Here is a 17,342-nt window from a genome sequence, read left to right on the forward strand (position 1 = left end):
TAATATGCAACCATTAATAGCTTTTACATAAGTACGTTTACATGCAGCAGTTCAATCTGGTTACTGATCGTATAATACATCGTTCTGACTTTTAAACTGCATGTAAACACCTGAACCCGATCTAGTTCGGACCTATGTCGGACATTTAGTAATCGGGTTGGAGCACCTAGATAACCCATTCGCAATCGGGTTGTTAACACCATGTATACGGGGACATCGGGTATTGCAGTCTGCGCATGCTGGAGAATTTACTCTGGGGGGGTTCACTCTGGCCAGTTATCTGATCTCTGAACAGCATGTAAACTCAGAAAAGTGATCTGATATTCTGCATGTCGTTATCTGATACGATCAGAAATCCGATCTCTTTGCTGCATGTAAACGTACTCACTTGCTTGAATAAAACCACAGAAGAATTTACCATTATATCATTAAACCTTTGAAAATGTAATATTAATAGTTAAATGTTTCACAAAAGTTTTAATACCAACATTTCATCTTTTATGCAACTACACATGATTTTTTTTAAATCATAATAAATCACAATCATGATCCTACAACATTTTCTCGAGGTTGTTCCAAGTTACCTTACTGATGCAGAGAAATTACTTTACACTGTTCCTGAGATATTGCACTTGTGAAAAAGGTAAAATATCTAGGGTCAGATGGGACCTCAGGGCTTCCAAATCAGCATCGTATAAAAAGAACCTATAATGAAATGAGCACCTGGCAGGACCCATTGCCGTTTGCTTATTGTAATGTGGTTGGGATTGTGGAATTGAAGATATCATACCCTACTTCATCTGTCATCTGGACAAACCAGACAGCTCTGGCAAGATCATGTTCGATTTCTCTGGTGAATTTAACACAATACCATGTGCTTTACTATATACTAGAAACTGCAGAAGACAGAAGTGGATGCCCAATGACCGCCTGGATTAATGACTACCCGACAGACCACAATTTGTGAGACTGAAAGGTGGTGTGTCTGACCAGATGGTGACAGCACAGGAGCACCACGTGGGACTGTGCTCTTACCATTCCTCTTCACTTCAGGTTAAGCCGGGTCCTGTCATCTGCAGAAATACTCTAATTATTTTGCAAAATACTGAGTACAGAGAACTAATGGAGCACTTTGTTGATAAGAATTATAACTATTCAAAGTTACAACAACATATCATTTCCTTTTGGGATTAATAAACCATTACTGAATTGAACTGAACAGGAACAGGTGAGATTTAGGAGTGAGGTCTTATTCACTGACCATAATTATGTAATTTGTTTACTACACCCACAAACTCCAGTTGTTACTTGGTTCCCATTAGCAGGTCACGTATTTTGTAGTTATATTGTGCTTTGCAAATGTGTTATTAAGATAGAAAGTATAAAACCTCCAAATCTTAAATATGACAATATTTCTGCCAATCATGTTTCAATTTCATTATATAGAATAGAATAGAATAAGCTTTATTGGCCAAGTATGAACATGCCAGACAGGGAATTTGTTTTCGTTTTTTTTTTTTCGCTCACTGAACCAGATTTAAATAGTTACAAACAGTAATAGACAAATGGCTCTTATTAACATATATACAATTTAAAAGTGAAAGGTGAAGCAGTATGAGGTAGTAATGGTTATTGAAAGGTACATTGTTACAGCATATGATTGTGGTTATTATTATTATTATTAGGGCCCGAGCAATTACAGTGCGAAGGCCCTATTGTATCTGTAGGAATGTTTTCTTTCTTCTGACGAAAGGAAGGCCCTTTTGCCCCCCTAAACGTGCCCCAAAAGTCACCAAATTTTGCACGCAAGCCAGGCCTAGCGATAAATTTGATATTTAATGGTTTGCATTCATGCGCGTGGCAAAATGGCTCAACAGCGCCCCCTAGAAAACTTTGTGCCCCAAGCCCCACAATACGGTTTGATGTACTTGCACGAAAATCGGTACACACCTGTATCATGTTGCAATTTAAAGAAAAATCTCTTGGCGCCATGGCCGAAACCCAATACATCCATGCCGAAACCGAACAGGAAGTCAGCCATTTTGAATTAATCGTGACATTTTTGCAAAATTTATACCATTTCTTCAGCCGCTTCAGAGCCCGAACCGTAACGTGCACCCAGGTGTGTTATACATCAAAATGTGCATCTAGATCCTGCGACAACGCGTTACTTTTCTCTTTCAAAAGCGTTACCCTGGCGACCCTAGACGCCAAAAAGTGCACCCACCCTTCATCTGATTGGTCCATATTTGATAGTTCCCCAAAAGTCACCAAATTTTGCACGCCAGCCAGGTCTGGCGATAAATTTGATATTTCATGGTTTGCATTAATGGGCGTGGCAAGATGGCTCAACAGCGCCCCCTAGAAAACTTAAAGACATAACTTTTGAATGGTTTGGCAAAGAGTCGTGGGTGGTGTCATCGGACATGGTTTTGAGTCCTTGACCATAATTGGTGCAAATTAGCCCCGCCCCTTCTTCTGATTGGTCGATATTTCATAGTTCCTATTTTCTGCCACAACTTTTGAATGGTTTGACATAGAAAGTTGTGGGTGGTGTCATCGGACATGCTTATGGGGGGGCGGTGGCCATAAGTGCGAGGGCCCATTATTATTATTATTATTATTATTATTATTATTATTATTATTATTATTATTATTATTATTATTATTGCACAGTGGCTGATTAATCGGAGACTCTGAGATATGTTAAACACGTTATCAAAAAGATGTTAACGTTTTAAATTTTAAATTGCGAAAATATCCAGACAAACAAAAAAACAAAAAGATGTTAATCCAAAATCTGATAACGTCGATGAGCATTTTAGTCAGGCAGCTGTGAGGACAGCATGAAGCCAGAGCAGGGGTCCTGCAGGCGTCCCCGTTGCATAGGAACGAAAACCGACAGGGACGTCGCGCTGAAGCATCGTTATTATTATTATGTTTATCTGGATGAGGACAGACGGTCGGCTGGTGTTCGTTGAGACAGAATAAACACCAAATCAACTACAATAACTGCTGATCCGTGCACGGCTCTGCCTCGTCTCTGCTGTGAGCAGCTTAAGAGTAAGGACAGACCCCTAGCGGGACTAATGTAACCATTTACGGACTAAATACTGTTTGTGGCTCCGACTAAAGACACGATTCTGTTAATCTGGACACTGTCCCCAAAAACATCAGAAGCCCAGGATGTGGACAGCTAAGCAGGCTAGTTAAGGACCCCGGGGTCGGTATCACTTCAGTTCACGTGTTTAGACAGTAATCACAGAGGAACAGAGGGACATGGCAGACCCGGGCAGCATCGCTGACCTGGACCAGAGGAAATACGATGCTGCCGAACAAGTGAAGATCATTTGTCTCGGAGACAGTGCTGTCGGTAAATCCAAGTGAGTAGAGCAACAAACATGAACCTTCCTCAGGTCTGGCATTGGTGACGAGAACTTCTCTTCTTCTCTTACAGGTTGATGGAAAGGTTCCTCATGGATGATTAGTATCCTTAAGCAGCTTTAATGATAATTAAAGCTGCAAGCAGCGATGGACGGGCCCTCCACCCTTGTGTATGTTCAGGCTGCAGTGGAAGCTTGTATGACTTGCATGTAGATTCTTCAGGCCTGGACATTTAGCGGATGACACCAGCCACAACTCTCTGTATCAAACCATTCAAAAGTTATGGCAGAAAGTAGGGACAATCAAATATCGACCAATCAGAAGAAGGGGCGGCGCTAATTTGCACCAATTTTGTTGAAGGACTCAAAACCATGTCCGATGACACCACCCACGAGTCTTTATGTCAAACCATTCAAAAGTAATAGCAGAAAGTAGGAACTATCAAATATGGACCAATCAGATGAAGGGTGGGGCGTCTATCGTCGCCACGGTAACGCTTTTGACTGAGAAAAGTAATGCGCATTGTCACAGGTTCAAGATGCACATTTTGATGTATAACACACCTGGGTGCACGTTACGGTTCAGGCGAAGAAGCGGCCGAAGGAATGGCATAAATTGCACCAAAATTACACGATTCATTCAAAATGGCCGACTTCCTGTTCGGTTTTGGCAATGGCGCCAACAGACTTTTCTTTAAGCTGCGACATGATACAGGTGTGTACCGATTTTCGTGCATGTACGTCAAACCGTATTGTGGGGTTTAAGGCAGGAAGTTTTCTAGGGGGCGCTGTTGAGCCGTTAGGCCACGCCCATTAATGCAAACCATTAAATATCAAATTTTTCGCCAGGCCTGGCTTGCGTGCAAAATTTGGTGAATTTTGGGGCGCGTTTAGGGGGGCAAAAAGGCTCTCCTTTCGCACTGTAAGTGCGAAGGCCCTATTAATAATGATAATAAACTCTGCATTGCTGTATTTGCTGCTTTCTTGTTGTTGTCAAGACTGTTTAAGATTCTCAACACCTCCTGTAGTCGTCCCCAGCAGATGTCCACTTATGCGCTGACTCTTTACAAACACACGGCAACTCTGGGAAACAAGAAAATACTGGTTGGTAGGTGCAATGCATTTGTACTTGCTCTATTCTCGTTGTTGAATGTCTTGTGTGAGCATCACACAGCCCATTTGTCCCGTTTTTATCCACAGATTTCTGGGATACTGCAGGCCAGGAGAGGTTTCAGAGCATGCACCCTTCATACTACCATAAAGCACATGCTTGTATCATGGTAAGAGCAATTTTGGTTTTAAGTTAGCCTCACATGTGTCATTTAACCGTATTTCACTTTACTGCTAGAAATGAAGTAAATAAAGACTAAACGTTTTTAATGGCTACTCTAACAGAATATAAAAATGGTTGTACCTACATGTCTGTATCACTTGAATCATGTATGTGATGTCATGTGTGTAGTCGACCTAAGACGAAGATGGTTATTGGTTGATTAGAAATTCAACAATGTCTTGTTAGAGTACTGGTGGGTTTCAGTGGGATTGCCATGTTAAACTCATTTGTAAACCTCACTTTTTTCTTTCTCAGGTTTTTGACGTCCAAAGAAAGATCACATATAAGAATTTAGTTAACTGGTATAAAGAGCTGAGAGAGTTTCGACCTGAGATACCTTGTTGTGTGGTTGCCAACAAAATCGATGGTAAGTCTGTTTGTTACAGCACATCTCTGTTAATGTACAATGCCACTTCTGAAAAAGTTGGGACACTGTTTGAAATGTAAATACAAATATGGTAGCTGCTGAAGTTTTTAGGAGAGGAAAGTTGTCACTTTCCAACCTAACAGAGGTTGTCACATTGCTCAACAGGCCTCGGTTATCATAGTTTTTATTCTATTTCACGATATGCCAAGTGTTTTCAAGTGGTGAAAGATCTGGACTGCAGGCAGGCCGATTCAGTACCTGGACTCTTCTGCAGTAAAGCTTTGCATTTGTAATGGATTCCCTGTACCTGAACGATGCAAAGCCTTCCCTGAAAAAGACATCTTAAAGGGAGCATTTGTTGCTCTAAAACCTTCTTTCAGCATTGATTTTCTCTCCTTCTCAGATTTGCAGCCTAGCAATGGGCACTAATGCACCCCTATACTGGCAAAGATGCAAGTTTTTTAACTAGGTCCTAATTAACAAGCCAGCTGATCCTGCTGTTTAGTCTAAAGACTGCAGCATCTATGGCTTTTCTGACAACAGGACTATTTTCAATTTTGTCTCCAGTATATTTTAATGAGATTTGGCCTGGAGAAGTAGCAATGTTTCTGTGTTCATGCATTAATCAGGGTTAATGCTCTGTTATTATTATTGTTAGGGTTCTTTTGTTTTTATTATTAATAGGCCTGAAACATTAAAGGAAATTTAACAGCATTTGTGGATTGGACAGCAAACTTTCTTAATGATTTCCCGAAGCTTCCTTGAACCCATGCACTGATGTCCTTTGCAGAATTGTATCCGTTTTCAGTGCAGTGCAGCCAGAGGATCCCAATATTGATTTCTGTCCTTATTGCTTATTCACAAATATTTCTTCAAAATCTCTAAATGAAACCAACCCTGGAAGTTATTTCAGGTGGGCAATCTGCAGTGTGTGCGCCTGCTTGCATTTACCCCTCTGAATGGTTCGTTCCAATTACTTAATTTGTTCCTTGACTTTTACAAGTAACAAGAAGTATGTGTTCTTAGCTACCTCGGGATGTCTCACCTACCAAGCTCGCGGTTATGCTTACAATGTCAAACTCACCTCCACCCAGACTTCCCCCTGTGGGCTCCAATTTAAAGGGGGGGTTAGTTCTACACCCCTGTATTTCTGTATAAGCCTGATAAACAATGCTTGAATGAAGCCTTAATGCCAAATCCAAGCATGTCTTAGTGTTTCAGAACTTTACTGTGTGAGTTGTCTGACTGAAATCTTTTAATGACATCAGGTTCTGTTGTCAGACTTTCAGTCTTTCACTGAAGAACATTATCTGAAATGGTTTTATGATTTGTAGATGCAGTTCTTTTCTTTGTACCACTTACATTTCCTGCCTTGTGTTGTCCATGTCTCATCTCTTTAGAGACTTTTTACTGCTATCAAATTTAAAATGAGTTCATGTTTATTTTTTATTAAACTGTAAAAAGTCTCCCGCAAATATTTCTGTTCCATCCTGTTTACATTTTGCGTGTCCTCCCAACTTTCTTAGAATTACATACTTGTCCAGGTGGAAAATATTCAGTGAAGGCACTTTTTTATTTATTGCTCAATCAACAAATTTCACTCCAGATTTATCCAAGTGAACATCCTTGTTTTTATTCTTGACCTTTTTTCCACATGCAGCTGACTTGAAAGTGACCCAAAGAAGCTTTAACTTTGGGAAGAAACATGGACTCCCGTTTTACTTTGTCTCTGCAGCAGATGGAACGAATGTAGTTAAGGTTTGAGTGTGTTTGCTTTTCCACAATATTAATGATGGTAATACCTGTGAATTACTGTATTTTGTCTTCAGCAGCAATTTAATATTTAACCTCATTGTATGGGGAATCACCTTCTATAATGTGTCTGTAACAAAGCGTTGCTGTAATTTTTGCGTCAGATGTTCAGAGAGATGATCAAGAGAGCAGTGGACTACAAGCAAAATCCCAGTGACTTCATGGATGAAGTCCTGGAAGAATTAGAGGTGCCCTTCTCTGTTTTGTTGACAGATTCCTCATAAAATCATACCTGTATTGATCAGTACTTTCCAACAGAAATGGCTGTTGTGAATGTGCGTGAACATGTGTATACTGACACCTGGTGTTTGCACACTCCCCACAGAATTTTGACCTGGAGAAGAAGGAGGAGAATTCAGAGGCGGATGATGATGATGACGATGATGATGGTGGAGTGGAAGCAGAGAGTCCGGAGTTGGTTTGAATTCCTTTTTCTTTTTCCCAGCAGAGCATCTACACTTAACGTCATCTGATGGATAATCTTCTCCCGCTTATAAACCTGTGATTCTCCACTACTCACGCCAGGAACAGCCACGTTATTTGTCCTCATGCAATCCCTGCTATTTAAATTATTGGATTATAACACTCCCGTTAAAATGTGTCATACAGTTGTGTGTTATCAGGTTGTTTTTTGTTTTAGGCTCATCATTCATTCTTCATTACATACCTACAATTTTAATGGTTGAATGTTTGTTCAAGTGTGGAAAAATGTACTTTATGTACCGTAATAACAATGTGAAACATTGAAAACTGACACAGCAAAGAGAATGTGCAATTATACACTTTATTTCCTGCTGTTCTCAGTGTTTGTGTGTAGTGTTGCATGCAGCGCCAGCAGGCAGCTGCTCTAGTTGCATTCATTTTACAATGTAAATGTAGTTTTTTTTTTAAGCATCGTCTAAAATGTAAACTCAATGTACCATATAACCAGTTATTATCATGCCTCGTTCCATCTTGATGTGATCCAGCAGAAGTCAGCTGAATGTCAGCATTTTATAAGAGACAGTACAGCTGCTTCTGCACAGCGTAAAGTTGTGGCACTCCAAAGGTCAAAATTACCCCGACTGTGAATTATGCTGGGAAAAGACTTTCTCCTATAGGTCTTCAACACAGGTCACATTTGCAGGGTGATGTTGCACAGCAGAACCGTACAACATCACTCCAGTCATCAAAGCCATCCTCAGCTTTCTTTATTTAAGCCAAGGCTTTGGGTTGGCATCTGTTATAAAACATCAGGGAGTTACTGGATAGTTGTCGAAATCTTCTAAACCTCAGCTTGGCTTTTGCCGTCCCTGTTAAGTGATGTCTTAACTGCATCAAAAACTGTGGAAAATCATATCCCAAAACTCTCTTTAAATGTGGACATTGATGTCATTTATATGTTTCACTTTCTATTTTGTGCTCAACGTGCTATTTGGCTGCTTAGACATCAACTCAGGGTACTATGGCAGCGAGATTGGACCTCCATCAGTCAAATTTTTGCCCAGACATTAGGTTTTCTAATTTTGAAGAAGGGTCAACGTTGTGAATATTAATTCTTGAATAAATTGATGTATTTGTCAATAAAAGTTTTTGAAACTTATGAAATGCTTCCTCACTCAACCATGAAAACACACACACAGACACACACGCACAAAAATATGATAAATGATTCCTGAAGCAGTAATTGTCACAGAAACCAACATTTGCATTGTTCTGAGAAGTTGGTGTTCTGATCAGTCCCTGCAAGCTGCCTAGTTGACTCCAAATTATTGTGGAAGTGGTTTTATAACCCTTCCTAGAATGAAGGGCAGCAACAACTGTTTCTGTAAAACCATTGTGGTGTCTTTCCTCCTCAGTGTTGTGTTAACTAACACACCTGAATGCTGAAACATGCTTCTGTAGAGGTGCCAACTCCTGTTGACAATCATTTTTTAATCAATTGTATTTGAATAAGATCATCTAGTTTCTGCCATTTGATTTGAGGTATCAGAGATTTCGTCTGTTTGTTTTTTGTTTTCCAAACACTGCCTCTGTGTTGGGCTAAATCTTTGTTGAATAAATGAGGACCCTGTAATATAGCATGAATTTTTATTCATTCTTTCCCTGCAATACACATTTTGCACTTAAACTGTTGAAATAATGATTTGTGTCCAACGTTACACCTGGGGATTAGTTGTGCACGTCTGTTACACACTGCTCAATTTGCATTTTTTTTTTTTTTTTTCGTAGTAAACTTAAGCAAGAATTCAACCAGTGTTCACTACAGCATTGATTCCTCTAACCAGGCCAGCCTGTGTCTGAGATCAGACTGCACATGTTCACCTCTATTTGAGAACAAGAACCCTCATCAGTAAAACCAAGCAATCGCGTTACTATGTCTTAAAAATCTAAAGAGAAATATTAATGCAAGTAGATATACGCAGGCTATATATGCCTCTGTGTTGGGCTAAATCTTTGTTGAATAAATGAGGACCCTGTAATATAGCATGAATTTTTATTCATTCTTTCCCTGCAATACACATTTTGCACTTAAACTGTTGAAAATAATGATTTGTGTCCAACGTTACACCTGTTGGGGATTAGTTGATCTCTTGCTTACGTGATTATTTACAATAACAGACATTTTGAGTTTAGGTTCATAACAGTATCAGTTGTGTGTGAAGGCCTCGGTCTTTCTATCTCCTTCCAGACAGATTCAACATGATCGTGTGTACATTCGTTTACCACTTCTGACTACACGGGGGCCGGGCAGCACATCACAAGACAGCTCATGGGTCAGCCCTGGTGTAACACACAACACATTGCAGTTCTCATAGGAAAAAGTCACTAGCGGTGGAGGTGGACCGTCATCCCCACTCAGTGTTGTCAGCAGAACTTTGGTTAACAGAGCAGATCTATACCCCCCATGTGGTCAGAAGTGGTACCACATGCCCTTATTTGTCTTGAGAAACACTAAAGCAGTAAGGAAAGTCCACTGCACTTCATGTTTTAATAATAAATTTATTACATAATATAACAAACATATATCTCTGTGGTAGACATATCCTGGGCAACATCTCAGATCTTGCCTCAATATTTACTATGACCCTTTACTCTGTTTGCATGAAGAATACTAGGTAGCTTCTGGTTGACTTGTATCTTAGCTCGGAAATTGATGTATTAAAACTTAGAGCAATATTTAATACTTGATGTCCAGCGGGAGTGAAGTCATGGAGGAGGAGGAGAGTCGCCTGGTAAGTGGATGTCGAGAAGGGGCAGTTCATCTGTGAGACAAGGCTGAGGCGTTGCAGCGATACGTCCACCATTCTAAACTTCACAGTGCAAACAAGGAGAATACCAACAATGAAAGAAAAAAAAACAAAAACAAAACAGAAAAGAAAAAGAAAAAAACCCTTGATGATAAGATCACTGGTCCCAGTGGGTCACCGGGTACCAGTGGGTTTTTAAAAAAGATCACACTGCTCCTCCTACACTTTGTAGATTGTGCTTTGTTGATTAAGAAATAACACAAATATAACCCTTCACTTAATTACCCCAATGATGTGCACGTCTCTGTTACACACTGCTCAATTTGCATTTTTGTTTTGTTTTTTCGTAGTAAACTTAAGCAAGAATTCAACCAGTGTTCACTACAGCATTGATTCCTCTAACCAGGCCAGCCTGTGTCTGAGATCAGACTGCACATGTTCACCTCTATTTGAGAACAAGAACCCTCATCAGTAAAACCAAGCAATCGCGTTACTATGTCTTAAAAATCTAAAGAGAAATATTAATGCAAGTAGATATACGCAGGCTATATATATATGTTTATACATAGATGCATATATAGAGACATACATATAGCCTGCTTCTTTACAAAGTAATAACAATGACTGCACTTCCACCTGCAGAAGGATCTAACAAATGAGTGTTGTTCTCAAGATTTCCAGGAGATGGCACCATATTGTCATATTATCTAACAGCATAAGATCGCTGTAACTAAGATAGTCCTAAAGCAAAGACAAATATACATTTAAAAGTTTAAGTTACTTTTTGGCACATTTTTACCTTTGTGTTGTTTGTTCCTCACTGGATCACCTCATACAGCGCATCCAAAAACTCAGAAACTGAAGATCTGAAAAAGGAAAGAGGAGTGCTGCCAGACAGAGTGGAGGGTTGGGAGGATGCATAACCATCTGGAGGATGGTTATGCAGAAGAGTGACACTGTAAAAGCTATACCTACACAGTTACAATGTGAGCTGTTTTACTTTTATTTGCAGTATAAAATGTGACTGTGTTTTGTTTTTCTTTGCTTTTCTTTAAAAAAAAAAAAATGAAAACTCCAACTTAATCTCTCTCTGTCTGTCTCTCCCTCTTCGGCAGAGCACCATTTAAAGACGTCACTTGGAACAAAAATGATGTGCATTGTTTTTATTTTTTTTTAACTTTGTTCTTGTATGTGTTTGTGTGTGTATCGTTGTTACACAGCCACTGCCGGCAATCTGATGGAACAGTAAGGCTATTGTGGACCAACTGCAAAGATGCAAACCCCAACGATTTAACACACTCTCTCATTGTTGCATGCATTCTCATTGTCTGTCTCGCGCTCTCTCCCAAAACAAAGATACAAAAATGGAAACAGACAAGCATTTTCACACGCACACACACACAGACCCACACACACTCACACACGCGCAGTGAAGAGGAACAAGCACACAGAGAGATTCAGGGAATCCAGATGCATGCATGCGCTTGGACGATGGGTGGCTTTATGTTAGCACCTTGTCACCTTATTTTGTGCAAATCATCCCCTAGTTCATAGTTCAGAGTTCAAAAGTTCAAGAGTTCATAGAAAGAATAAAATCTGCTCACCTTTTCCACAGGTGGTTAACTATGCATATATGCCAAACATTCATATATAGATCTATATACTTTTACTTTTTCAAAAATTTATATGAAATCTATTATATATACATTGCTTGTAATTTAAAAAAAGCGAATATTTGTAGTCTGTTCATTTTTACAAGTGTAGGTATGTTTAGAATGGACAGAAAACTATTTTTTTTCCCCCCATCACTCTAAAATTCAAATGAGTGAAAGATTTGAGTATCATGTTCCACACGCTACAAAATCTACCCACAGTTGTCGAGGGTAATAAATCAGCAACAACAACAACAAAGGAACAATAAGAACAGAAGGTTTCACGTAAATCAGAGGACATAACACTTGGAACATAACGAAACGAGTCGAACGTAAAAGTAATCAGTGAGGTCACAGTGAGGCAGTGAGTGCTATTCCTACAACCCAGATACAGCGATTTATTCACCACCTGCTTTTAAAAACTTCCTGCTTAAAAGAAAGGAAAGGAGCACACAACTTTTTTCCCCCCCATTTTGCCAAGCGAAAGAGCCTCGGCACTCTGGCTGAATGCTTCTGATGAGCAGAGGTTTTTGTTGGTAAGCATTTCCTGGCATACTCCGAGAGGACGGCTATGCCAAATTTATTAGATTGTTTTCCACTTTGTTGCGAGAATAAAACTCACTGATTCTCACTGCCAGCAGAAGCTACTCATGAGTACAATTGTAGATTTGTATTTGTATGAAAATTCACTGTAGTTTTGATTTACAACCTATCAGATAGGTTCTGGCTGCCCCTGTTTATGATGATTCTTCACTCACTAAGACAACAGTAGAGATAAAGGGAAGTAGCGGCCGTGGTTGTAAAAGGTTGTAAAATACAGATTGTTTTTTTTTTTTCTAAAGACCTTAGACAAGCTTCGCCATCCCCTCAGCCTGAGAAACTACACAGATGTTCTGCCGTGGCATTTCAGACTCTTGCAGATAAATGTATTTATTCTACCTGACTGCTTGGATGCCAGTATGTGTGCAACATGGCCAGAGAGGCTTTACCTGGGGCCGCAGGGATGGAAATTTCACCAACTTGCTAATATTATTCAGATAATTCAGATAATTAAATAAATTGTATTAAAACAGCCACCAATCTCTTCATGCAAGTACCACAAACTTCCATCCCTGAGTTATAAAGAGGCCCACGACGAGGAGCCCCCCCTTTTAACCAATCAGCTGACTCATTTGGCTGCCCTCACAGTATATTATTAAAGACACAGAGATCTGTGGCTGAGGCGGTGGGGATGGACGTCAGCTGGGGGTCTTAGCCTCACATTACAGGATGCCCTTTAGTTTACAACGGAAGACCATAAGAAATTAAAACAAACAACAAATTGTCCAAAAGATGATGCAACTCGTCATGCTACACTTCAAGAAATGGTGACCGTACAGAAGGTTGGATACAATGAAAAAAAATCAATTTCTGTATCTATATACTTTTTACTTAAAAGAAAAAGTATATATCATAAAATAGTAGAAATGAGAACACTATTGATGGAATAAATAGATTTTAAGTTATCTCTCTGTCTTCTACACTAGAAATCAGAAAACAGGTGCAGATTCATTTATTACACTAATCTGCAATATTGTCTTTTCTTGTGAAAGCTATTTTTAGATACATATATCTTATTATATAATACCTATATAATATATATATATATATATATATATATATATATATATATGTATATATATATATATATATATATATATATATATATATATATATATATATATATATAATATTCCCTTTGGAAAACCAAAAATATTGAATATGAAAAAAGCCACGAGTGTTGGTTAAACATTCTCCAAATACAATAGATAGCACAGTCTGGGTACCAAGGCGGAGGGGTTTTCTCCCGTGGTTCACGTTGCCCCGCTCCACCTCTGGGGTCAGAAGTCTTCGGTTTAAAAACGTTAACAGGAATACAGAAGACACACTTCTTTAGAGCTGTGTCAGCACTATTTCCGTGGTACTGTGTTCATCGTTGTTGATTTCTGTATAAATAATTTGAAAGGCAACTGAGCTTTCTGTTTGGAATGAAAAAAAATATTCTACCTCCTCCTCTTTTGCTCAAACAGCAAAAGGCTTTCGGGAGGCCTAATCCATGGTGTGTGTGTGAGGGGGGGAGGTAGCGAGGAAAGGAAAAAATGTGGGCGTTACAAAGGACACAACTTAAATTTTCAAAAATCAAATAATCTAACTGGAGCCCATGCGATTCTACTCGGCAAAAAAAAAGGAAGAGAAAAAAATGGAGCAGATGTCAGTGTCAGGTCAAATCTACTCGGCTGCAAGTAAGAAGGTGAGGTGGACAAGAAGGAATGACCAGAGTTGGATGAATGTATTGACTCCTCTTCAGTGCCAAGTGAGGGGTGTTACTGCTTAACTGGAACGCAAGTGTGGTCCAAAAGCCATGGGCGAGCATTTGTAATGCTGAAAATAAAAGCAGCCAGAGTAAAAGAGGAGCAGCTCCTATCGTTTCTCTCATTTTCATCAGCTCTGCATCATTCCGTTATCCTTTCTCTCCATCTGTTTCTCAGTTTCAGGGCAGGGGTCAGCTGTCTAGCAGCTGTTTTAGTGCTCGCTCGATGTTCATACGGTGTCCCACTCGTGTCACTCCCAGCTCTGCAAAGTCATCCTTGGTTAAAGCCGGGAGATGAGAGCCTTCGATCTCGTGTTCCTGAAACCCTGCTCTGTGCTCCCCCAGATTGATGCTCTCCAGCCAGTCTCCAACATCGTACTTGTTCCAGAGATGAAGGGGCTTTTGGTGGAAGGGTCGTAGGGCTAAAAGAGGTGAGCCCAACCCGGAGGAATGGGAGGGTGATGGGGAGCGAGAGCGGGAACGGGCGCTCGAGCTCCTCATTACAAAGCGCACCTCTTTAGGCTCCTGCGGTAAGCTGAGGCTCGAGGACTTGAGGATGGTTTGTGGCGGTGTGGTCGGTGAGGTCAGCAGGCCGAAGCCTGAGTATCGTCCGAGGGGGTCGCCCCGATCAGGTGAACCTGAGCCGGGGCTAGGGGTGCGGCGGGTGATGGGGTAGCGGCCTCCGGGGCGGATGGTGTACGTGGTTCCATAACTTCTCTGAGAAATGGTGTGGAGCTCACCCAAGCTGCTGAAAAGTCTGGTGGGAACACAGACAGAGATCATTTAAAAAAAACGCTCACTAAATGAAAGCAAAGTACCGTATTTTCTGGACTATAAGCCGCTAATTTTTTCATAGGTTTTGAACCATGCGGCTTATACAAAGGTGTGGATTTTTCTTCAACCGCTAGGGGGAGTGCTAACCGGAATTAGAATAAAAACTAAGACAAAATAAATGCAAAGAAGAATACGCTACTTCTTCTTTAGCAGATAGAAGTAGGTAGAAGCAGATTTCAAACAGATAAATAGATATTTATTTTCTCGGTTATTTTCTCTTGGTTCTGTCCCGTTTTAATCAGCAAAGTTGCTGCCGTGTTAAAAGACACTGTTAGGAAAGGATCTATTTAGGTACAAACATGTACATCATTTACAGCTCAAAATCCTTCTGTACATGTAGTAAATATCTAATCTAACAACAGAAATATCTGCGGCTTGCATATCTTTTCTATTAAATAGAGCGGATGCGGCTTATATGCAGGTGCGGCTTGTATATCTTTTTTTTATTGTTTTTTTAAAAATAGAGCGGGTGCGGCTTATATGCAGGTGCGGCTTGTATATCTTTTTTTTATTGTTTTTTTAAAAATAGAGCGGGTGCGGCTTATATGCAGGTGCAGCTTATAGTCCAGAAAATACGGTAATACGCTTAAATTATGTTAAACATTAAAGGCAGTGTAGGATAGAGGTTAATGGCTGTTAGAAAGAGAAAACTACATTAGACATTAGACAAAGTGTACTTATTGGCAGTGACAAGTCTGAGTTTCAGATATTGAGACATTTTTATTTAAAGGTTATTACAGGCTGACCACCTGACGTTACTCAAAGTCTTTCTCCTACGATGGATACCTTACTTATGCTGTTGATGCTGAAAGTGCAGCTTAGACCCAATTCAGCGGCGTACAAAAATGTTTATTGGAATATTAATTACCAATCAACCCAATCTTACCACCTGTAGTCTGAAAAAGAACAACTGCCAGAGAGACTGGACACTATTCCACTATTTAGAGGAGAGCAGTTTGCCTGATGTGCAACTTTTACTCCAGTTTCTTTCATGTGGCCATTACTACAGTTTCTACAGTTTTACACTCAAACATTTGTTTGAGAAAAAAAGAAAAAAGTATTAACTGTGGAACAGTCATTGAGATTAATTATTAGTACACTAATAATTTAATGGAAGAAGGGCTTGAAAACATGGATGGAGCGGATATAAAGGTTAACATACAAGCTTTTTCTATTTTGATGGAAGCAGGAAGAAGCAGAGAGGACTAACAGCAGTACTCTTTGTATTATTCATGCATCTTATTCAAGCCAGAGTTATCTATCTAGTTGTTGTGTTTGGAACTTTTGCTATGGACTAAAGAGTGAATGGAAACAAAGGTGGCTGAAAAAAAAATAATGATCAGACAACAGGGAGCCAACGGATATGAGATGAGCTCCATGCGCACTTACACAGTCGTCCTGCCCTCCTGGGCGCACAGGCAGTTCTAGACCAATCAGATCAGAGCAGCGGGGCGGAGCATGCAAGGTGGAGCAGAGAAAGAGCAATGGAGAGAATGTTAGCACCACTCCATGAGACGGGGCCTGCCATCCAGACTTAATATCTGCTCCAACCAACTCTGCTGTCTCTGACAATTGTTGTGTGTGTGCATATATGCAAGCATGTGGCTGTGTCGCTCTTACGTATATGTTCATATGCTGAGCTCAGCTGTGTCTGTGGGCACTACAAAGAGAGCAGAGTCGGTTTCGGCACTGGAAGGTCTCATCAGGCAACATGAGAGAGAAATGAGAACACTATTCACATATAAAACACTGCACGAAGAAAAACAAACACGTAAAGGAACAAATAAAAGGAAGGCACATGTCTCTTGACTTTTGAACTGATTATCAAGGTCTCTTTTTTTCTTGCTTGCACATACCAACGTCTGTATGTGCTGCATGATATATTTTCCGCTTTCAAGAAATACTATTCCTGCTCTGTTTTAGCATGGTTTAAGAATTGCAGCGTCCTCTAAACAATACGGTCAGGGACTATGGCCATCCTCAACATAAACACTAGAAAATTATGTAATGTACATAAACAAAGATGAACAGAAACCAAAAAAAACAAATAAAGTTCAATGAGAACCACACATTTCTTTTTAAACCACTCAAAGCTATCATACACAGCAGGTGGATACAAGTAAGACAAAATATAGCAGTGTGGATTTTGGAGTGGTTTCAGTTGGGCACATAATGGAAGGGGTCAGTGATGGAGGAACATTATCAAAGTGCCGGCATGCCTTTGCTGAGTGTAAAAAGCTCTAATCGGTGAGTATAAATACATGCAGATGCAGGAAGACACAATGAGAGGAATAATGGTGTGCAAGATCATCTTCGTCACAGCCATAGGCAAATGCCTCATGGGATGGAAAAGGTGGGAGAGTGAGCCCAATCAGAACTAG

General features: G+C 40.0%; 2 protein-coding genes across 19 annotated transcripts in view; one reads left to right on the top strand and one right to left on the bottom strand.

Annotated features, from left to right (window-relative positions):
* Positions 1-2,878: 2,878 nt before the first annotated feature.
* On the top strand, positions 2,879-8,670 carry rabl2 (RAB, member of RAS oncogene family-like 2). Its single transcript, XM_061722040.1, has 8 exons — positions 2,879-3,383; positions 3,458-3,487; positions 4,412-4,491; positions 4,584-4,663; positions 4,972-5,083; positions 6,744-6,841; positions 7,000-7,083; positions 7,221-8,670. Exons 1-8 carry the CDS (start codon positions 3,280-3,282, stop codon positions 7,317-7,319), a joined length of 687 nt encoding a protein of 228 aa, XP_061578024.1. The 5' UTR covers positions 2,879-3,279; the 3' UTR covers positions 7,320-8,670.
* Positions 8,671-14,565: 5,895 nt separating this feature from the next.
* shank3a (SH3 and multiple ankyrin repeat domains 3a) overlaps positions 14,566-17,342 on the bottom strand; it is a 184,023-nt gene continuing 181,246 nt past the window's right edge. For 17 of the 18 annotated variants that reach the window (XM_061722005.1, XM_061722004.1, XM_061722002.1 and 14 more), the window contains 2 exons: positions 16,351-16,385; positions 14,566-14,884 (listed from right to left, as the gene is read on the bottom strand). In XM_061722005.1, coding sequence (XP_061577989.1) covers positions 14,712-14,884; positions 16,351-16,385 — 208 coding nt within the window. In that variant the 3' untranslated portion in view covers positions 14,566-14,711. The remainder of the gene's footprint in view (positions 14,885-16,350; positions 16,386-17,342) is intronic. The other variant, XR_009782713.1, reaches the window with a different exon arrangement.

This window comes from Cololabis saira, chromosome 5, assembly GCF_033807715.1.
Source record: "Cololabis saira isolate AMF1-May2022 chromosome 5, fColSai1.1, whole genome shotgun sequence".
NCBI classification, from domain to species: domain Eukaryota; kingdom Metazoa; phylum Chordata; class Actinopteri; order Beloniformes; family Belonidae; genus Cololabis; species Cololabis saira.